The 23,190-nt window shown below is 49.9% G+C and overlaps 1 protein-coding gene across 3 annotated transcripts in view; it reads left to right on the plus strand.

Moving 5' to 3' along the window:
• The first annotated feature begins 331 nt into the window (after positions 1-331).
• The window catches only part of ENDOV (endonuclease V), a 167,642-nt gene continuing 144,783 nt past the window's right edge, over positions 332-23,190 (plus strand). For 2 of the 3 annotated variants that reach the window (XM_069199726.1, XM_069199728.1), the window contains exon 1: positions 449-692. In XM_069199726.1, the coding sequence (XP_069055827.1) occupies positions 463-692 (230 nt within the window). In that variant the 5' untranslated portion in view covers positions 449-462. Of the gene's footprint in view, positions 693-23,190 lie in introns of all 3 variants that reach the window. The other variant, XM_069199727.1, reaches the window with a different exon arrangement.

Below are 23,190 nucleotides of genomic sequence, written 5' to 3' on the forward strand. Positions count from 1 at the left end.
TATTCTTTCACAATCTCCTGTTTTATCTCGAAGTTAAATGGTTTAAAACTTGGCGCTTGAAGTTCGAGCGTGAACGGTAGGCAATAACAACATGAAAGAGAAGTAGAATCCTAGTGCGCACGGTTGCATTCCGAAAAAACAGACAAGCAATTCTCAAACTGTTTTATTACCTGTGAGTCGGATGCACCCTCATCCCTTTCAGCAGCTTCCCTGGTCCCAAAATCACACAATTCACGTTAACTGTTCACAAGCTTCTTTGTGCAACTCATAGCAGCCGCACTGGCGCACTATGTGCGAGTCCTGTCACTAGAGGGAGCGGGGTGACGCTGACACTTAGGGTAGGTCAGTTTGTGGACACAGAGAGAGATTTGGGAACAATAAGAGGTCAATTGTTATGCCTAATTGTGGTGCACGATGTACCGGAAGTGACGTATGCGGAACGCTTAAAAGTAATGATCCGTCATGTTCAGACCAGGCATGGAAAGCGCCGCTGTAGTAGAATCCCCTGAAGAAGCGAAGCTAGCGACCCTCGAGGAGGAAGAGTCAGGGGCTCGGGGGATAGAAAATGAGGCAGCCGTGTCGGTGAAACAAGAACCAGGTTCTGTGGACGAGGAAGAGGAGATGCGGCTTGAGACTCAGGCTCAATGGGAGAGGTACAGTCGGAGTGACAACATGGACACTCGTCAGGGGTAGTAAGCGCTTTATAAATGCAATTTAAAATATTGAAAGAGGACAAGTGGTTACCAGGACGGCCAATTAGTAGTAGTTGAACTAGTGCTTGGCAGTAACTTGTGTAGAAGGAGCAAGGAATGCAGAAGAGATTGGAGTGCAGGGCTCTGGCAGATTGGAGTGCAGGGCTCTGGCACACAGAGCGTAACTTTTCAAACAACTTTTCTTTCAAGGTGCTGCAATCATTACCGGAGCATAAACGAGCTGTCAGTTTAAGGGGTGGGTGGAGCTTCTTTAGATTTTTTTGTTGCCCCTGGACACATCCTGCGAACCTATCAACGGTATAGTCTGATTTTTACGAGTGCCCTTCTCTTTCTCCGTATTAATGTTTTGTAGCGCTTACTCATTCGGGAGCATGTTGTCCTGTCTTGGGGTGTGGTTGGAAGAGTGTCGTATTTGCTTTGAGCCTGTATGGGAAGTGTTTTCATGTCGTGCGTGATGACCCACAAGTTGCTTTTATCCATACATGTTAATAGACCCAATGCAGGTGGGAGATCTCCCAATCCCCAGTTTGAAAATGCTTGCATGCATGAGTTATCACGTGATGGGATGCAGTGCTTAACAATGTGACTGATGAGGAAGCGAGAGATAAACATGCATTTTTAATAACGTATTATATTATCTGCTCTGATTACCTATACAGGTCCATTTACTGTTTTGGTAGTTTGTTAGGTTGTTATTGTGATTGTAATTGCATTTATGTAGCACTTGCTGGCTCAGCGCTCTACAGTGGAACACACACTATTCAGGGTTTGCCCAGTTGTTATTTTTTGGTTATTGAGATTAGTCTTGTGATCTCAAGAAAACCATTCCACACATTTACTCCAGTTTCTTTGTGGTAGATTAAGTCAGTATAATTTCGTTGTGATCACTAGCTCCGACTATGTGAGTCTGTGCATATGATTAATGGGATGAATAGTTAGGCTACAGGAGATTAGGTAATGTGTGGTTGGAGGGATATTGTTTCAAAGAAGGAGATTGGCTTTTTCATATTCAAATTGCCGGGTGAATCCTTATCAGGGTAGAGTATAGAAGCTCATTTCAGATCAGAGCTAGGAATGTGATTTCTACCACCAGAGAGAATAGAGAGGTTCAGCAAAGTTCTTTCTTCCATGTTATCCTGACAATTCTTCTTTGGCTGAGAGTTCCAGGATCATATAGCGTTTTATGTGTTTTTATGTGCCATGGGCAAATCTTCAACTTTCTCCTCTTCCAGTACACCTGTTGAGATTTTGGAATGCTGATTCTATGAATTATGAGTTCAGGATTCCAGTTACTCGGTGGATCGTCATGCATCTGAAATTGTGGCTAGAGCAGAGTAGCTTTCCAAGAGGGTTTCTCTTCATCTAGGGCTTCCTTAGGTAGTGCAAGAGGTTGGGGTACACTCTTGAATCGGTCAATTCAAGGGAAATGGACATACAGTGAGAGTCGTCATTATTAAAATTGGAAAGAACTATCTTCAATCCTAGCACCTTTGGCTCATTTTGAAATTCATATTCTGCAGCAACGTATACTTGTCTGGACAGTCTGGTGGCCATGGCGTATATAAATAAACAGGTGGGTACCTGAACCCCATCTCCCAATCTGATAAAAATGAAGATCAAATATTCGGCAGAACTTCATCTACTTTCTATGTCAGTTGTTTATATCAGGGGGCAGGATAATTTACAGGTGAACAAAAGAACCAGAATCTTTCTGACCTCTCGGGTCTTTTTTCCAGTATTCTTCAGAAAAAATATGCAGACGTTTCAAAGAACAATGTCTAGATCTGTTTTCATCTCTTGAGAACACTCGCCATTCAAGATTCTGACCTATATTTTCTACACCAGAAGCATGGGAAGTGCATTCTTTGTCTATCCATTGGCCATCACTTCTGCTTTACGCCTTTCCTCCATTTCCACTGATCCCATGCCTGCTTCCAAAATTCAGGCAGAAGCAGCAGAGGTAATAATGGTGCTTCCATTCTGACCACACAGAACTTGGTTTTGTCTTCTGTTTTCCGTGTCTGTTTCCCCTCTTGGAAGATTCTGCATTGCCCCTTTCTTCTTCGAGTACTGGGGTTTCATTCTCTTTAATGTCTAGCTCTTTCGGTTTAAAAGTAAAAAAAAGTGGCTTCTGAATGAAACATTTCTGTCCACTTAGCTGAAGCCGTTCCAAGGTCTAGATGTCCTTGTTTACTAATGTATCATTCTAAATGCTTGAAGTACTTTCAGTTATGATGTTGTAAGAAAACGTTCTCTCCTTTTTGAATGGAAAGTGTGTTCTGGTCTTTAATTTCTATCTGATGGGTTTGAGAAGAATTTGGCAGTGTCACCCCTTTGAGCTCAGTGGCCAATTTGACCAGTTGCTTTTTATTGCATTTGTATTCTTAGAGTTCAGTGGGTAGTTAGAAGAGCTTTTCATGAGTGATCTGGGTTTGAGAATACTTAAGGGTTTTCCTATTTACTATTCATAATAGACGAAGGGCGCTAATGGGAAAAGTACCGATGAGAATTACAAGGACACTGTGTGAAGGTAAAATGTCTCCGATCCTTTTCGGAGGTTGCGGTAACCTCGTGATATGGGGACCATGTATCAGAGGGGGGACAAGCTATTAGAATATTGAAGGCTGGCCTATATAATGGCATGGAGTTAGGAGGGGCTCCTAAGCACCTAAAATACACCTTTACGGGCAGGAGAACAGGCACTATAATTGATTATATCTTTGTTTCGCCATCAATGAGTAACATCATTGAGCTTGTTTCCATTGAGGCAAATGTTTTTAACAACCACAACCCTTTTCTGGCTGTATTAAGAATTCTAGGCTATAATCGACACCCTCATGATCAGGGGCTTGACTTGCGTGGCGGGGATTAGCTTATTCCCGATTTCTCACCCTCCTGGTCAAATCAAATCTGTCCTTATTTTTAGATTACCTCTCGGGGTCTCTCACTCAGGTACTTTCATTCTCTTGGCCCATGCACCCTTGAGGGGAGATCAGGGAAAGCCTGTTCAACAGGGTTAAGGTCAGTGCTAAAGCTGACCCAGGTTGGGTTGATAAAGGCTGTAGGCTGGGGCAATAGGAACCTTAGAGACGCTCTATCTGTTACCCCCCAGGGACAGGACCAGGATGGCTGCATGGCACGCGTACCGGGAGGCAATTAGAAACGGGAAGCAAGAGATCAAACAGGAAACCTGGCATGAGTTAATATCTGCGACCCACCTTAAAGATACTGGGGCATTCTGGAGAATTGTTAATAGACCATATCCCACTGAAATCCTGGCCACATCGCTGAGGATTAACATTCCAGCTGAGACCTGGGTTGCCCGTTTTAAAGACATTTGTTCTTTTTAAGCCAAATAAGTAAATAAGCCAGAAGACTGTCCCTCCCTTTTCCCTCTGTCAATCAAGTTTGATATTCATGAAGTAAGGGAGCCAATTATGGCTAGTCTCCTCGGGAAGGCCCCAGGCCTGGATGGACTTCTATAAAGAAAATGTGGACTTGTGGGCCCCCATTCTAACTAATGTCCTTAATAAAGGTCATCTGTCGTGTCGCTCTCAGTATGATTGAAGAGTGAGCGAATTCAAAACCAGATAATCTCGACTGCTCAATCCAGATTCAGGGCTGGCCTCGGTATGCTGGGTCAGTGCCTTTACCTTCATTTAATTATCAGCAAATATACCTTAGCTAAGGGAGGCTCGCTGTTTCTTTCCTTTCTGGATCTAAGCAGCGTTTTTGACAGAGTTAATTGCTGTAAACACTGGGATAACCTTATCGATCTTGGGTTTAACAAGGCCCTAGTTACCTTTCTTCGAGCTCCGCAAAGCGGGGTGAGTACCTCAGTCAGATTTGGGTCTGGAGGAGTGAGAGCACGGACTCCTTTTCATTGGGCTGGGAAGTCCGTCGGGACTCTGCCCTAGCACCGATTTTGATTTTGCTTTATATAAATGGGTTAAATTCCTGTTTGTCTAGAACTGGAAAAAATGTGTCCAAGGTTAAGGATACATAAATCCCAGCGCTGCTTTATGAGTATGATGCTGTGCTGTTGTCCCATACTCCCCGTGGGCTGAGGACTTTAATAAATAGCTTTATCTCCTTCATGGATGGCTTAGACGGGGACATTAACACTGCAAAAACTAAGTATATGGTCTGTGGCTCTAGGCCTGGTATGGAGGAATCCTTTTTAGTCAAAGGAAGGCATATTGAAAGAGTAACAGATTTTCCTTACCTAGTGATTGTTTTGATGAGAAATCCACATGGGTGCATTGTGTTGCAAATTGATGTCTCCAGTTCAATCGGGCTGTAAGTGCTCTGATCACCTTTGCTCAGAGGGTGGGTAACAAACGTGTTCAGCCCTTGCTGGAGATTTTTCAGTGTAAATGTCTCCCTATCTTAATGTATGGTGTGGGTATTTGCGGGTATAGCTACATTGCTTCCATTCAGGCCAAAGAAAAGACTGGAGAAAATCACTTTTGTCATCATCTCCTAGGCCTTACTCCCTTGACCCTGCACTTGTTTTCTTTATGAGAAGCTTATGTAACAGACCTGGTTAGGGTAGCTCCACTTGCCCTTTGGATTTCTGTTTCAGCCAATTAATCAGCCTCATTGAACAGGACAATCATACTTGACTTTCTCAGATGCAACAAAGGTCTCCAAATTCCTTGGTTGAGTCATGTGAAGTTCTTGTCCGAGGCTATAGGATAGGAGAAGGTCTGTTTTCACCCCCCTCCTCTCTTGTTAATTCTGATATTGCTAAGGCCAAGCAGTTCTTTATTAGCTTCGCATGGGCTGCCAGGGAAAGGGATGAGCTAAATAAGACCAGTCTGCAGGAGTGTGCAATCACCCAGAACACATTGAGCATTGAGCCTGCTTGTCTTGGGTTCCGAGTCCCCAGGAGCATGCATTTTTGGCCAGATTTCAGCTATGGACAATACAATCTTTACTTTGTTTCCCTCTAGGCCAGTTTGATGTGAGCTCTGTTTTAGTCTGTCCCTGTGATGAGAATGCTGTTCTGACACTTGAGCACATTGTCTCTTTCTGTAGATATTATGCTCCCTTTACCAAAAAGCTTTTAAAACCAATTTTAAATTTGTATGTTATCCAGCAGCGCAAACCTGCTTTGTTGTTTCTGCATTCTTTATCTTGCATTCAGGTTTGCTTTAATGTTGTAGAATTTTTAAAAGCTGCTGTTTTTAGTGGAAATTGAAAATGTTCTGATCATTTGTTTTTGATTGCATTTTCATTATTGTGATGAACGGTGTCTTATTTGTTTTGCTTTTATGATTATTTTAAAATAATCAAATAAAGCTTTTTTTGACTGACTGACATTAGTTATTCCTTTTCGACTTAGACCTACTGCAGCCCCATGTGATTTACCTATAGTTTTAAAAGCTTTTCAACCAATTCCTTTGAACCTCTCAATGGCGTGGAGCTAAATGTTTTGACTATGAAGGGGATATTTTTGGTTGTGATCACTTCAGCTGTATAACGGGTGAGCTTAGTACTCTTTTATTTAAACGGCCTTTTTAAGAGTTCTTGATGATGGTATACCTTTGAAGCCAGATCCTGAGTTTATTCCTAAGGTGGAATCTGTTGCTCACATAGTCGGTTTTGTTACCTCTCTTTTTTCCGCCTCCACCTTCACCAGAGGAGAGCTTGTTGCATGTAAAACTTGCAGTTTTTTGTATCTGTAATTTTGTAGGCCTTTTGGTATAACTGACCACCATTTTATAATCTTTGAGGGTTTAGAGCAAGGTTGTAAAACCTCTAATCTTCCTATTAGCAGATGGATTGCATCTACAATTTCTATGGCCTAATCTTTATATGCCATGCCTTTAAAGTAAGTAGTCCATGAAAGTTCCACCAGAGGAGTTTCCTCAATCTGGGCTGAAGTTCAAGTTGTCTCCTTATTAGAGATTTGTAGAGCTAAGTGGGCTTCCTCGCACACATTTGTGAACAATTCTAGAATTAAAGAGTCAGGAACGGAACTTAGGGCTTGATTTAGTTTGTCAGAGGGGTTACTCCGGCACAGCGGTGACGGATAACCCGTCTGCTGAAATATAAATCCCATAGGATATAATGTGATTTATATTTTGATGGACGGGATATTTGTCACCATTGTGACAAAGTAACCCCTCTGTCAATCTCTAAATCAGGCCCTTAGTTCTTTTGAACAGTATGTCTTGTTCTGTTTTACCTAAATATTTTCATTATGAATATATTCTTGTGTTGTTTCACTAATACATTTAGTTTGGGGTCAATTGGTGAGCCGGTATAATAAGTTCTGTTCCTTCAGGATGGAAGGCCAGCATAGCTTTGGCACATTGATATTCCCCAAAAGTAAAGACGGGGATGGTGACCATAGGCACAATGAGTCTGTTATTTCCATGTAATCATCATTAAGGCTTGGTTAACGTCTGGAAGAATTCTGGGAGGCTACACCTTTATAGCACCCCCTGGCATCACACTTCATGTTCTTTTTCCTGTCATGAGCCTGGGCCATCACAAACACTATGCCTGGAGAAAGGTCAAGTTAGACTAATGAAGATTGCACATAAGTAACCCAGCCATTACCCATTTGGCTAGGATATATTAAAACTTTCATTTTCTGTGCATATTGGGAGTTGTTGAGTTTGAGTCTCTGTGGGTTTCAAGTTCACCTTATGGCAATATTCATAAACCTGGGGGAGGTAAGTAAAGTACAGTTTATAAGGTAAGTAACAAACTTACAGCTTTAGTCTCCAGGGCGTAGGTAGCCTGCCGTTGGGGGTTCAAGGTAACCCAAAGCACCCAGCACCAGCAACACAGGGCCGGTTAGGTGCAGAGGTCAAACAAGAGCCAAAATAACATGGTCCCCTATGGAGACAGGGGGCACTCTGATTCCGGTCTGCTTGCAGGTAAGTACCCGCATTGTCGGGGCAGACCAAGGGCGTTTAGAGGAGCACTGTAGGGGCCACAAGCAGGCACCAATCCCACACCCTCAGCAGCACAGGGTGGTTGGGTGCAAAGTGCAAACAGGGCGTCAGGTTTCCAATAGAACTCTATAAGGGGGACCCCGGGGGTAACTTAGGTGCTGCAGGCAAGGCATCGGGGGGCTTCTCACGCAAGCCACCGACTGGACAGGAGGGAGGGCCACCTGCTGGTCGTAGCTGCACCAGTGGTCCGTTTCTCTCGAGTCTGGGGGCTGCGGGTGCAGTGCTTCTCTAGGTGTTGGATATCTTCGTCTCGGGCAGTCGCAGTCAGGGGGGTCCTCGGGATTCCCTCTGCAGGCGTTGTCGTGGAGGGTTGGAGAGGTCAGCTCAGGGTGGACACTCGGTCAGAATCGCCTGGGGATCCTCTCTGCCTGGTTGGGACACCTGGACACAGGCCATGGGTGTTGGGTGCAGTGTGGTTTAGGACTCATGCTTCTGGAGTGTAGTGGGAGTCCTTTAGAAGCAGTTTCTTCTTCTTTCTTTTTGGACCGGTTCACTGTCCACTGAGTTTTTTGGTCCTCTGTGATGCAGGCAGTCCGTCGGAGGCTTTTCAGGGATCACTGGACCATCAGAACGCACCACTCTTCTTTTGCAGCTTTCTCAAGCAGGAGACGCGCCGGTAGGGCCGGGGCTGAGTCAGTTGTTGTCTCCTTCTCTTCTTTGCGAGGTTTTTAGCTCAGCAGTCCTTCTTCTTTCTTGAGGTCGTCAGTGATCTGGGTTCAGGAGGGCCCTTAAATTCTACATTTAGGGGCGTGTTCGGTTCAGTGGGCAGTAGCCTGAGGGTGGCTACACTCTCCTTGTGCCCACTCCCTTTGGGTTTGGGGGCACATTCCTATCCCTATTGGTCCTAATCCTCCAAGCAAGATGCAGCTCTGGATACCTTAGGGGTGGTCCTGGCTGAGGGGGTGAGTCCTCCTTGTTTTTCCTAATTTTCCCTCTGGACTTGCCGCCAAAGTTCCTGCAGGGGGACGTGTGAAGCACCTCCACCCAGGACAGGCTTTGTTTCTGACCACAGAGTGCACAAAGCCACTCACCTCATGTGGTCAGAAACTCGTCTGAAAGTGGCAGGCTGGCACAGACTGGTCAGTCTTTCACTAGCAGTTGGGCAAACATACAGGGGGCATCTGTAAGATGCCCTCTGTGTGCATTTTTCAATAAATCCCACACTGGTATCAGTGTGGGTTTATTGTACTGAGAAGTTTGATACCAAACTTCCCAGTATTCAGTGAAACCATTATGGTGCTGTGGAGTTCCTAATGACAAACTCCCAGACCTTATACTTAATATGGCTACACTGCACTTACAATGTCTATGAATGGACTTAGACACTGTAGGGGCATATTTCTCATGTAGCTATGCCCTCACATGTGGTATAGTGCACCCTGCCTTAGGGCTGTAAGATCTGCTAGAGGGGTGACTCACCTGTGCCACAGGCAGTGGTTTGTGGACATGGCACCCTGAGAGGTTTCAAGCCGTGCGAGGACTGTCACCACACAATGTCGGTGATGGATCCACATCAGGTTTGTCTGTGGTGTCTCGAGAGCGATCCGAAGTCGTGCTCCGAGTGCCGGGCCATGCACTCAAAGGCTTTGAGGGAGCGGTCCCTAAAGCTCATGGCAGACCGGCACATGACTCCGCGTAAGTCCCGGTCTCGATTGAGAGGAAGGTCTTGAGACCATTCACGGGTCCCCACTCATCTTCTAAATCTTCGGGTGCAGGTAAGAAGAAGAAGTCGTCGAAGAGGTCCTATCGCTCTCCGACTTCACCCCGTCGCTCGACTGACGCAACGTCATTGCTGAAAGCCTCTGTCCTCAGACCCACCCGCCCTCTTTTTCGTGTTTCCCCCCACCCACCCGCCCTCTTTTTCGTGTTTCCCCACACCCACCCGCCCTGTTTTTCGTGTTTCCCCACACCCACCCGCCCTGTTTTTCGTGTCCCCCCACCCACCCACCCGCCCTGTTTTTCGTGTCCCCCCCCCCACCCACCCACCCGCCCTGTTTTTCGTGTCCCCCCCACCCACCCACCGCCCTGTTTTTCGTGTCCACCCCACCACTCCAGAGGAGAGACCCTAAATAGCCAGAAGAGGAGGTTTGGCTACCAAGAAAGGAGGATTGGCTACCAAATAAGGTAAGAGCCTATCAGAGGGGGTCTCTGACGTCACATGCTGGCACTGGCCACTCAGAGCAGTCCAGTGTGCCCCCAACACCTCTGTTTCCAAGATGGCAGAGGTCTGGTACACCCTGGAGGAGCTCTGGGCACCTCCCCTGGGAGGTACTGGTCAGGGGAGTGGTCACTCCCCTTTCCTTTGTCCGTGTCCCCCCCACCTACCCGCCCTGTTTTTCGTGTCCCCCCCCACCCACCCGCCCTGTTTTTCGTGTGACACCCCGCCCACCCGCCCTGTTTTTCATGTCCCGACACCCACCCGCCCTGTTTTTCGTGTTAACCCCCCACCCACGCGCCCTGTTTTTTGTGTCCCCCCCCACCCATGCGCCCTGTTTTTCGTGTCCCCACCCACCCTGTTTTTCATGTCCCAACCCTGTTTTTCGTGTCCCCCCTACCCACCCGCCCTGTTTTTCGTGTCCCCCCCCTACCCACCCGCCCTGTTTTTCGTGTCCCCGCTACCCACCCGCCCTGTTTTTGGGGTCCCCCCACCCACCCACCCTGTTTTTCTTGTCCCCCCCACCCACCTGCCCTGTTTTTTGTGTCCCCCCCACCCGCCCTGTTTTTCGTGTCCCCCCTCACCCACCCACCAGCCTAGTTTTTCGTGACCCCCCACCCACCTGTCCTGTTTTTTGTGTCCCCCCCACCCGCCCTGTTTTTCGTGTCCCCCAACCCACCCACCCGCCCTGTTTTTCGTGTCCCCCCAACCCACCGCCCTGTTTTTCGTGTCCCCCCAACCCACTCACCCGCCCTGTTTTTCGTGTCCAAACCCCCACACCCGCCCTGTTTTTCGTGTCCAAACCCCCCCACCCGCCCTGTTTTTCGTGTCCAAACCCCCCCACCCGCCCTGTTTTTCGTGTCCAAACCCCCCCACCCGCCCTGTTTTTCGTGTCCAAACCCCCCACCCGCCCTGTTTTTCGTGATACCCCCCACCCACCCGCCCTGTTTTTCGTGATACCCCCCACCCACCCGCCCTGTTTTTCGTGATACCCCCCACCCACCCACCCGCCCTGTTTTTCGTGATACCCCCACCCACCCGCCCTGTTTTTCGTGATACCCCCCACCCACCCACCCGCCCTGTTTTTCGTGATACCCCCCACCCACCCACCCGCCCTGTTTTTCGTGATACCCCCCACCCACCCACCCGGTTTTTCGTGATACCCCCCACCCACCCACCCGCCCTGTTTTTCGTGATACCCCCCACCCACCCGCCCTGTTTTTCGTGATACCCCGCACCCACCCACCCGCCCTGTTTTTCGTGATACCCCCCACCCACCCGCCCTGTTTTTCGTGATACCCCCCACCCACCCGCCCTGTTTTTCGTGATACCCCCCCCACCCACCCGCCCTGTTTTTCGTGATACCCCCCACCCACCCACCCGCCCTGTTTTTCGTGATACCCCCCACCCACCCACCCGCCCTGTTTTTCGTGATACCCCCCACCCACCCACCCGCCCTGTTTTTCGTGATACCCCCCACCCACCCACCCGCCCTGTTTTTCGTGATACCCCCCACCCACCCGCCCTGTTTTTCGTGATACCCCCACCCACCCGCCCTGTTTTTCGTGATACCCCCCACCCCCCCACCCGCCCTGTTTTTCGTGTCCAAACCCCCCCACCTGCCCTGTTTTTCGTGTCCAAACCCCCCCACCCGCCCTGTTTTTCGTGATAGCCCCCACCCACCCGCCCTGTTTTTCGTGTCCCCCCCACCCACCCGCCCTGTTTTTCGTGTCCAGAGGAGAGACCCTAAATAGCCAGAAGAGGAGGTTTGGCTACCAAGAAAGGAGGATTGGCTACCAAATAAGGTAAGAGCCTATCAGAGGGGGTCTCTGACGTCACATGCTGGCACTGGCCACTCAGAGCAGTCCAGTGTGCCCCCAACACCTCTGTTTCCAAGATGGCAGAGGTCTGGTACACCCTGGAGGAGCTCTGGGCACCTCCCCTGGGAGGTACTGGTCAGGGGAGTGGTCACTCCCCTTTCCTTTGTCCATGTCCCCCCCACCCACCCGCCCTGTTTTTCGTGTCCCCCAACCCACCCACCCGCCCTGTTTTTCGTGTCCCCCCAACCCACCGCCCTGTTTTTCGTGTCCCCCCAACCCACTCACCCGCCCTGTTTTTCGTGTCCAAACCCCCACACCCGCCCTGTTTTTCGTGTCCAAACCCCCCCACCCGCCCTGTTTTTCGTGTCCAAACCCCCCCACCCGCCCTGTTTTTCGTGTCCAAACCCCCCCACCCGCCCTGTTTTTCGTGTCCAAACCCCCCACCCGCCCTGTTTTTCGTGATACCCCCCACCCACCCGCCCTGTTTTTCGTGATACCCCCCACCCACCCGCCCTGTTTTTCGTGATACCCCCCACCCACCCACCCGCCCTGTTTTTCGTGATACCCCCACCCACCCGCCCTGTTTTTCGTGATACCATGCCCTGTTTTTCGTGATACCCCCCACCCACCCACCCGCCCTGTTTTTCGTGATACCCCTCACCCACCCACCCGGTTTTTCGTGATACCCCCCACCCACCCACCCGCCCTGTTTTTCGTGATACCCCCCACCCACCCGCCCTGTTTTTCGTGATACCCCGCACCCACCCACCCGCCCTGTTTTTCGTGATACCCCCCACCCACCCGCCCTGTTTTTCGTGATACCCCCCACCCACCCGCCCTGTTTTTCGTGATACCCCCCCCACCCACCCGCCCTGTTTTTCGTGATACCCCCCACCCACCCACCCGCCCTGTTTTTCGTGATACCCCCCACCCACCCACCCGCCCTGTTTTTCGTGATACCCCCCACCCACCCACCCGCCCTGTTTTTCGTGATACCCCCCACCCACCCGCCCTGTTTTTCGTGATACCCCCACCCACCCGCCCTGTTTTTCGTGATACCCCCCACCCCCCCACCCGCCCTGTTTTTCGTGTCCAAACCCCCCCACCTGCCCTGTTTTTCGTGTCCAAACCCCCCCACCCGCCCTGTTTTTCGTGATAGCCCCCACCCACCCGCCCTGTTTTTCGTGTCCCCCCCCACCCACCCGCCCTGTTTTTCGTGTCCAGAGGAGAGACCCTAAATAGCCAGAAGAGGAGGTTTGGCTACCAAGAAAGGAGGATTGGCTACCAAATAAGGTAAGAGCCTATCAGAGGGGGTCTCTGACGTCACATGCTGGCACTGGCCACTCAGAGCAGTCCAGTGTGCCCCCAACACCTCTGTTTCCAAGATGGCAGAGGTCTGGTACACCCTGGAGGAGCTCTGGGCACCTCCCCTGGGAGGTACTGGTCAGGGGAGTGGTCACTCCCCTTTCCTTTGTCCATGTCCCCCCCACCCACCCGCCCTGTTTTTCGTGTCCCCCCCACCCGCCCGCCCTGTTTTTCGTGTCCCCCCCCCCCACCCACCCACCCGCCCTGTTTTTCGTGTGACACCCCGCCCACCCGCCCTGTTTTTCATGTCCCCGACACCCACCCGCCCTGTTTTTCGTGTTAACCCCCCACCCACGCGCCCTGTTTTTTGTGTCCCCCCCCACCCATGCGCCCTGTTTTTCGTGTCCCCACCCACCCTGTTTTTCATGTCCCAACCCTGTTTTTCGTGTCCCCCCTACCCACCCGCCCTGTTTTTCGTGTCCCCCCTACCCACCCGCCCTGTTTTTCGTGTCCCCGCTACCCACCCGCCCTGTTTTTGGGGTCCCCCCACCCACCCTGTTTTTCTTGTCCCCCCCACCCACCCGCCCTGTTTTTTGTGTCCCCCCCCACCCGCCCTGTTTTTCGTGTCCCCCCTCACCCACCCACCAGCCTAGTTTTTCGTGACCCCCCACCCACCTGTCCTGTTTTTTGTGTCCCCCCACCCGCCCTGTTTTTCGTGTCCCCCAACCCACCCACCCGCCCTGTTTTTCGTGTCCCCCCAACCCACCGCCCTGTTTTTCGTGTCCCCCCAACCCACTCACCCGCCCTGTTTTTCGTGTCCAAACCCCCACACCCGCCCTGTTTTTCGTGTCCAAACCCCCCCACCCGCCCTGTTTTTCGTGATACCCCCCCACCCGCCCTGTTTTTCGTGATACCCCCCACCCACCCACCCGCCCTGTTTTTCGTGATACCCCCACCCACCCGCCCTGTTTTTCGTGATACCCCCCACCCACCCGCCCTGTTTTTCGTGATACCCCCCACCCCCCCACCCGCCCTGTTTTTCGTGTCCAAACCCCCCCACCTGCCCTGTTTTTCGTGTCCAAACCCCCCCACCCGCCCTGTTTTTCGTGATAGCCCCCACCCACCCGCCCTGTTTTTCGTGTCCCCCCCACCCACCCGCCCTGTTTTTCGTGTCCCCCCCACCCACCCGCCCTGTTTTTCGTGTCCCCCCCCACCCACCCAGTTTTGTGTCCCCGTCCACCCACCCACCCGCCTAGTTTTTCGTGTCCCCCCCACCCACCCACCCGCCTAGTTTTTCGTGTCCCCCCCCACCCACCCACCCGCCTAGTTTTTCGTGTCCCCCCACACCCACCCGTCCTGTTTTTCGTGTCCCCCCACACCCACCCGTCCTGTTTTTCGTGTCCCCCCACACCCACCCGCCCTGTTTTTCGTGTCCCCCCACCCACCCACCCTGTTTTTCGTGTGACACCCCCGCCCACCCGCCCTGTTTTTCATGTCCCCGACACCCACCCGCCCTGTTTTTCGTGTTAACCCCCCACCCCCGCGCCCTGTTTTTCGTGTCCCCCCCCCACCCACGCGCCCTGTTTTTCGTGTTAACCCCCCACCCCCGCGCCCTGTTTTTCGTGTCCCCCCCCACCCACGCGCCCTGTTTTTCGTGTCCCCCCCCACCCACCCTGTTTTTCGTGTCCCCCCACCCAACCACCCTGTTTTTCATGTCCCAACCCTGTTTTTCGTGTCCCCCCTACCCACCCGCCCTGTTTTTCGTGTCCCCCCCACCCACCCACCCTGTTTTTCCTGTCCCCCCCACCCACCGCCCTGTTTTTTGTGTCCCCCCCCCACCCGCCCTGTTTTTCGTGTCCCCCCTCACCCACCCACCAGCCTAGTTTTTCGTGACCCCCCACCCACCTGTCCTGTTTTTCGTGTCCCCCCCACCCGCCCTGTTTTTCGTGTCCCCCAACCCACCCACCCGCCCTGTTTTTCGTGTTCCCCCAACCCACCCGCCCTGTTTTTCGTGTCCCCCCAACCCACTCACCCGCCCTGTTTTTCGTGTCCAAACCCCCACACCCGCCCTGTTTTTCGTGTCCAAACCCCCACACCCGCCCTGTTTTTCGTGTCCAAACCCCCCCACCCGCCCTGTTTTTCGTGTCCAAACCCCCCCACCCGCCCTGTTTTTCGTGATACCCCCCACCCACCCGCCCTGTTTTTCGTGATACCCCCCACCCACCCGCCCTGTTTTTCGGGATACCCCCCACCCACCCACCCGCCCTGTTTTTCGGGATACCCCCCCACCCACCCACCCGCCCTGTTTTTCGTGATACCCCCCACCCACCCACCCGCCCTGTTTTTCGTGATACCCCCCACCCACCCACCCGCCCTGTTTTTCGTGATACCCCCCACCCACCCACCCGCCCTGTTTTTCGTGATACCCCCCACCCACCCACCCGCCCTGTTTTTCGTGATACCCCCCACCCACCCGCCCTGTTTTTCGTGATACCCCCCCACCCACCCACCCGCCCTGTTTTTCGTGATACCCCCCACCCACCCACCCGCCCTGTTTTTCGTGATACGCCCCACCCACCCGCCCTGTTTTTCGTGATACCCCCCACCCACCCACCCGCCCTGTTTTTCGTGATACCCCCCACCCACCCACCCGCCCTGTTTTTCGTGATACCCCCCACCCACCCACCCGCCCTGTTTTTCGTGATACCCCCCACCCACCCGCCCTGTTTTTCGTGATACCCCCCCACCCACCCGCCCTGTTTTTCGTGTCCCCCCAACCCACTCACCCGCCCTGTTTTTCGTGTCCAAACCCCCACACCCGCCCTGTTTTTCGTGATAGCCCCCACCCACCCGCCCTGCTTTTCGTGATACCCCCCACCCACCCCCCCCCCTGTTTTTCGTGATACCCCCCACCCACCCACCCCCCCTGTTTTTCGTGATACCCCCACCAACCCACCCGCCCGCCCTGTTTTTCGGGGGTGATACCCCCCACCCACCCGCCCTGTTTTTCGTGATACCCCCCACCCACCCGCCCTGTTTTTCGTGTCCCCCCCACCCACCTGCCCTGTTTTTCGTGAACCCCCCACCCACCCACCCTGTTTTTCGTGTCCAGCCCTGTTTTTCGTCTCCCCCCCCTCCCCCTTCCGCTCTCTGTATTGCCTCCCACTACATCTTCCCTCCGATCAGGAAGAAAAAAAGCTCCATAATGCAGTTGGTCATGGCCGCGTTCAGTCTTGCTGCACAGCAGCCATGCAAAATGGCTAACAATGTTGACCATGCTAGTACCTTCTTGTCGACAAGACCTATTGGCTTTGATGTTACTTGTTTGTAATAAAATTAAAAAATCTCGGCTCATGAAGAGATTCACTCAGAACTGGTTGTTGGATTTTAAGGTCTTGACTAGCGACCACTTTAGCAGTATGTAGGCATATTTCTTCCAATACAAAATATCTGCTTAAAATGGGCTTTGGGCATTTGCCTACAATGTTCTAATGGGATGAAATGTATACCTACATTGCATTGACATCTACATTTCCCTAGGTAGGACCAACAGAAGACTAGAGAGCAACGCCACTAAGTCATAAGAAAACAACTGAGAAGAACAACAAAGACAACCAGTCATGAGCAAGGGTCTCTGACCCAAAACCCACATTATGTATATATTAAATATTGGAAAAAATACGTCTGTCTACAGTGTCACAACTCATGCATGTAGCAGGGCGCCTGCATGCGTCACAATACATCAATGTGCTTCGGCGACCATCTTTATATTAAAGAAATCCAAGATTGCCAACCCTACGCGTACACTTCTTTATCCCAGTGCATGCAGAAAACACAAAAAAGTATTGTCAAAGCCAGTAGCTCAGTGTTTAGAGCTGGAGCCTATTGGCTTGGTTAGTGCTTAATCCAAATTGTATCTCCCGTGTGATATTCCCCAACTGTCTTCTCTAAGTCCTAAGCTTTTTAATATCTAAGTTGCTCCTCTAGCTAAATTGATACATTCCTATGGCTTCACTACTGTTACATATGCCAATGACACCCAGATAGTGGTATCAGTCCCCGGCATTGTGAATGAGGTGGCTAATAGGTTCAGCAGCTGTATTAAGGCATTTACGACATGGATGACTTCCAATTGTCTGAAATTAAAATCTGCTAAGGCAGAAGTACTCATTTTTGGTAAAGATCCCACCTTTTGGGGTCACACTTGGTGGCCAGATTCCTTAGGTCCTACTCCTGCTCTAGTGTCTAAAGTGAGAAACCAGGGTGTCATATTTGATGCCAGTCTTTCCTTCATAGACCACGTAAACAAGGTGGTATTGGTATGTTTCCTGCTCCTCAGATCTTTAAGGAGAGTACTACCACATCTCCTTTCACAGTGAAAAAAACTGTGATTGTTACCTTAATCCTTTCCAGGATCGATTACGGTAATGCGGTTTATATGGACTTGAGGCGTTCTGTTCTCAAGAAGCTTCAAGTAGTTCAAAATACTGCTGCACAATTTTTAAAGAAGCTTCCCAAGCAATCATCAGCAATTAAGTGCTCTGAAGGAACTTCATGGCTTCCAGTGAAGGAGAGAGTAATCTTCAAGGCACTTTGTATTGCTCATAAGACTCTTATGGCACAAAATCTACTATCCTGGTAGGAAACATAAGGTGGTACTGTAGGAGGCTGGCCTGGCTTATAGTGGGTACCCTATGGTACTTACACCCTGTGCCAGGTCCAGTTATCCCTTATTAGTAGAATAGAGGTGTTTCTAGCAGTTTAGGCTGATAGAAGGTAGCCATGGCAAAGCAGCTTAGGCTGAACTAGGAGACATGCAAAGCTCCTACTATACCACTTATATGCGCAATATCATAAAAAAAGCACAATACTCAAGTGTTACTAAAAATAAAGGTACTTTATTTTTATGACAATATGCCACAAGTATCCCAGTGAGTACCCTCAGTAAGAAGGTAACTAATATACACAAGTTATATGTACACAAACCCAAAACAGGTAAGTAAGAGTCAGAAAAGTAATGCAAACAGTGTAGAATTACAATAGGTTGCAATAGGCAAACATAGGTCTAGGGGCAACACAAACCATATACTCCAAAAGTGGAATGCGAATCACGAATGGACCCCAGACCTATGGTAGCTTGTAGAGGGTCGCTGGGACTGTAAGAAAACAGTCAGGGTGTCCAAGATACTCCACCCCAAGACCCTGAAAAGTAGGGGTAAAGTACACGTACTACCCCAAAAAAACACAATAGTCGTGATAGGGGGATTCTGCAAGAACCACAAACACCAGCAAAGCACTGAAGACGGATTCCTGGACCTGAGGACCTGGAAGGCAAGGGGACCAAGTCCAAGAGTCGCAATAGTGTCCGGGGGGGGCAGGAGCCCAGAAAACCGCAGATGAAGGTGCAAGGAAGCTGCCTCCGGATGGAAGAAGCTTGGAATTCTGCAACAACGAAGAGGACTAGGAACTTCTCCTTTGGATGGAAGATGTCCCACGTCGAGATGAAGGTTGCAGAAGTGTTCCCACGCAGAAATACCCCAAACAAGCCTTGCTAGCTGCAAGAGTCGCGGTAGAGGTTTTTGAGTGCTGCTGGGGACCAGGAAGGACCAGGATGTCCCCCCCCTGGAGGAGGAGACAGAGGGGGCACTCAGCAACTCAGAGAGCCCCCACAGAAGCAGGCAGCACCCGCAGAGGTACCCGAACAGGCACTTAGAAGATTTGTGAATCTGAGCTGGCTCAGAGTCACAAAGGAAGGTCCCACGACGTCGGAGGCCAACTCAGAGGGTTGAGCACTGCAGGACGGAGAGCTGGGGACCCAGGCTAGGCTGTGCACGAAGGAAATCCTGGAAGAGTGCACAGGAGCCGGAGCAGCTGCAAATCACGCAGTACACAGGTTTGCAGTCTAGCGTGGGGAGGCAAGGACTTACCTCCACCAAACTTGGACTGAAGGATCACAGGACTGTGGGAGTCACTTGGATAGAGTTCCTGTGTTCCAGGGACCACGCTCATCAGGATGAGAAGGGACCCAGAGGACCGGTGATGCAGTCTTTTGGTGCCTGCGTTAGCAGGGGGAAGATTCCGTCGACCCACTGGAGATTTCTTCTTGGCTTCCAGTGCAGGGTGAAGGCAGGTAACCCCCAGAGCATGCCCCACCAGGAAACAGTTGAGAAAGCCGGCAGGATGAGGCGCTACAATGTTGCTGGTAGTCGTCTTGCTACTTTGTTGCGGTTTTGCAGGCGTCCTGGAGCAGTCAGCGGTCGATCCTTGGCAGAAGTCGAAGAGGGAAGTGCAGAGGAACTCTGGTGAGCTCTTGCATTCGTTATCTGAAGATTACTCCAGAGGAGAGACCCTAAATAGCCAGAAGAGGAGGTTTGGCTACCAAGAAAGGAGGATTGGCTACCAAATAAGGTAAGAGCCTATCAGAGGGGGTCTCTGACGTCACATGCTGGCACTGGCCACTCAGAGCAGTCCAGTGTGCCCCCAACACCTCTGTTTCCAAGATGGCAGAGGTCTGGTACACCCTGGAGGAGCTCTGGGCACCTCCCCTGGGAGGTACTGGTCAGGGGAGTGGTCACTCCCCTTTCCTTTGTCCAGTTTCCCACCAGAGCAGGACTGGGGGATCCCTGAACCGGTGTAGACTGGCTTATGCAGAGATGGGGACCATCTGTGCCCATCAAAGCATTTCCAGAGGCTGGGGGAGGCTACTCCTCCCCAGCCCTTCACACCTATTTCCAAAGAGAGAGGGTGTAACACCCTCTCTCAGAGGAAATCCTTTGTTCTGCCTTCCTGGGCCAGGGCTGCCTGGACCCCAGGAGGGCAGAATCCTGTCTGAGGGGTTGGCAGCAGCTGCAATGGAAACCCCGGAAAGGCAGTTTGGCAGCACCCGGGTTCTGTGCTAGAGACCCAGGGGATCATGGAATTGCCCCCCCCGCTGGTATTGGGGTGACAATTCCATGATCTTAGACATGTAACATGGCCATGTTCAGAGTTACCATTGTGACGCTATACATAGGTAGTGACCTATGTATAGTGCACACGTGTAATGGTGTCCCCACACTCACAAAGTCCAGGGAATTTGCCCTGAACGATGTGAGGGCACCATGGCTAGTGCCAGGGTGCCCACACACTAAGTAACTTGGCACCCAACCTTCACCAGGTGAAGGTTAGACATATAGGTGACTTATAAGTTACTTATGTGCAGTGAAAAATGGCTGTGAAATAATGTGGACGTTATTTCACTCAGGCTGCACTGGCAGGCCTGTGTAAGAATTGTCAGAGCTCCCTATGGGTGGCAAAAGAAATGCTGCAGCCCATAGGGATCTCCTGGAACCCCAATACCCTGGGTACCCAAGTTCCATATACAAGGGAATTATATGGGTGTACCAGTGTGCCAATTAGAACTGGTAAATTTAGTCACTAGCCTGCAGTGACAAAGTTAGAAAGCAGAGAGAGCATAAACACTGAGGTTCTGATTAGCAGAGCCTCAGTGATACAGTTAGGCGCCACACAGGGAACACATACAGGGCACATACTATGAGCACTGGGGTCCTGCCTAGCAGGATCCCAGTGACACAGGGGCTAAAACATACATACATACTGAGAAAATGGGGGTAACATGCCAGGCATGATGGTACTTTCCTACAGGTACCGTCCTAACCGACACCTCAGATCTACGTCACCCTTGCTTGTGCCTAGGATACATACTACCGTTTTTGGGTGGTCGCAGTTTTGTATATACCACTTCTCTGCAGTGGAACACACTGCCTTTATACTTGAAACACACATCCAATTTTGTAACCTTTCAAAAACTGCTGAGAACATGTATTTTTCCTGTTTAATATAAGCTCTTGCGGTATCTGTCCCTCTGTCACTTCGTCTCTGTCGGTAGGTCTTCTGGATTCTGAGCGCCAAGACACCCAATGGGTGCGGTCTACGGGCTAAATCAAAACAGTTTGTTGTGTTTTAGCATGCATTGCTTGGCCGCTAGATGGCAATGTCTGGCAGGAAACGAGAAAAATATTTAATAAAGCAAGGCTCTCGTGATAACCTTTCAGGGTAGTTTTATGGTTACATGGCTACCGTTCCTCGAAAGCACACTAAATTGATTGTATAAAAAAATCAAATGCACATTTTATTGTTACAATTTAATTTTAATCAAATCATCTGATAATAATTGGAAGAATGAATTTTTTTTTAGCAAAGTCAGTACAAAGTATAGCATAAATAAAAAAGGGCAGATAGATAGGAAAAATTTAGAAACTAGGCTGCGCCTTTACAAAAAAAAATCTATCTTATGCCACAGTAAGCAAAATGGGTGCAACACGGATTTAAGACAGTGAGATAGTGTTAACCAGCAGTAAATGCGGAATATCGAAGACAGAGACTGATAAACAGTTAACCAGTCAAGTAATATCCCATTATGGAAATGGAACCGAAGAAGTAAAGAAAAATACTGCAACAGGCCTGTGAGACCAGCGAAAATAACATTCACGATTTTGCAAAAACACTGGCCGCGGCGCCTCGTTGGATTTCTCGAAACCCACGATTTCTTCTGATGACTTGCCAGTTAGTTTTCTAATTAAGTTAATGTAATCAGAAAAGGTGCCCTTCTTCTCACCGTGAACTATGGACCATGAGACCTTTGAGGGCCCATCCACCTCCAGAACTTGTTTTTTCTCCATTTAAACCACAACAATATGGCAGATATTTGAAGTAACAGAACTCTGCACTTTCTGATGACTCTTGTCCTCCAGAATTGATCATTGAAGACCCTCATTATGTGACGGGGTTGATCACTCGCAACTGTAAATGGCTTCTTTGCACAAATACAGTATCTGTCTTGTGCTTACGTTTTATCAGTGCTCAGTTGACCAGCACGTTATGGCAAACCACTGTCCACGTCTATTTGCTAAAGTGATTTAAAACATTGTATCTTCTCAATTTGGGATAGTAATCGCTTAAATATGTACGAGCTCCTTGGAGAAAGACGTGCGCCTTAGAGACCTGGCAGCGAAATCGAGTTGCCCTCATTGATGTTACAGTACTGCTGCGATTGCACCCACAGTGGTGATGGTGAGCCCTTTTCCTGTATTTGATGCTGTCGATCATCAGCATCTTTGCTGGAAAACTGCAGGATGTAGTAAGGATATCTGACAAATTGATTGCTTGGTTGAGCACCTTTTAAAAGTATTATGGTCGTGTTCATCAGGGTGAATAACATGGTTACTTATAGGTAATCTTTACTCCGAGTCGAGGTCTTTGTCGAAATAGTCCTTACATTTGAGCAGTTCCCTATCCTATCTCACAGAAGTTGATTCCCTAGCCACCTAAAAATCGTCCCGTCCAATATGGCCGCCATTACCCAGAATGCAAAAAAGGAGGAACATTCACCCACACTTCCTGTATTTGTCAAGCTTGAGAAAGCATAGATGAGAAGGAAAAAAATCAGTCCCAGGCCCAAGGAGGGTGGTGGTATTCAGGACTGTATTAAGGAAGATCTGGACTCAGAGTAATGAAGACTACTGGTAAGTAACTAGGCCATTGCCCCGTTTTCCATCTTCCTCAAACAATCCTTACATTTTGAGATAATACTCCAGTGGAAATTGATTATTTTATTTCCTCATAATAAAGAATAAGGCAGAACAGGCATACAGCTATGCAACACTTATGAATTTATTAAGTTTCTCTCAACGTAATCCTGCAAACTTTGAACAGAATATAGTACATGAGATCGAGCATCTGCAGTAATACTGCCACACAGCTTCAGATGATAATGTGACATAAAATTGCGAGGGAACGTTTATATAGCTGCACAACAGATGTCCCCCTTGAAGGTTTTCTGGGGATTTGCCAGTCCCCTGAGATCTCACCCCTGAATCTTATTGTGAAAAATAACACCCTAGATTTCATAGGATTTGATAATCACTGATTTAATCCACCTAGAAATGGTAGATGAGGAAGGGAGAAGACCCCTATTTGAAGGTCATAAAGTAATAAAAGAAGCCTTTTTATTCAGACAGCTGGATCAGACTCTGTGCAGTTTCCGGGTGTATAACCTTATTTTCTCAGCAGAGGAAGTATTAAGATCGAACACTGGAAGGACAATATCCTATGAATAATGGAATGTGGATCGTGTATTTGGAAGAAAGAAAGGATTGGGCCTAAGGACAACTTTGTCTGGAAAGGAACGCATAAAGTGAGATGAGGAAAGTAAGGCTCTGATATCC

The sequence above is a fragment of the Pleurodeles waltl genome, chromosome 7 (genome assembly GCF_031143425.1).
Source record: "Pleurodeles waltl isolate 20211129_DDA chromosome 7, aPleWal1.hap1.20221129, whole genome shotgun sequence".
NCBI classification, from domain to species: Eukaryota; Metazoa; Chordata; class Amphibia; order Caudata; family Salamandridae; genus Pleurodeles; species Pleurodeles waltl.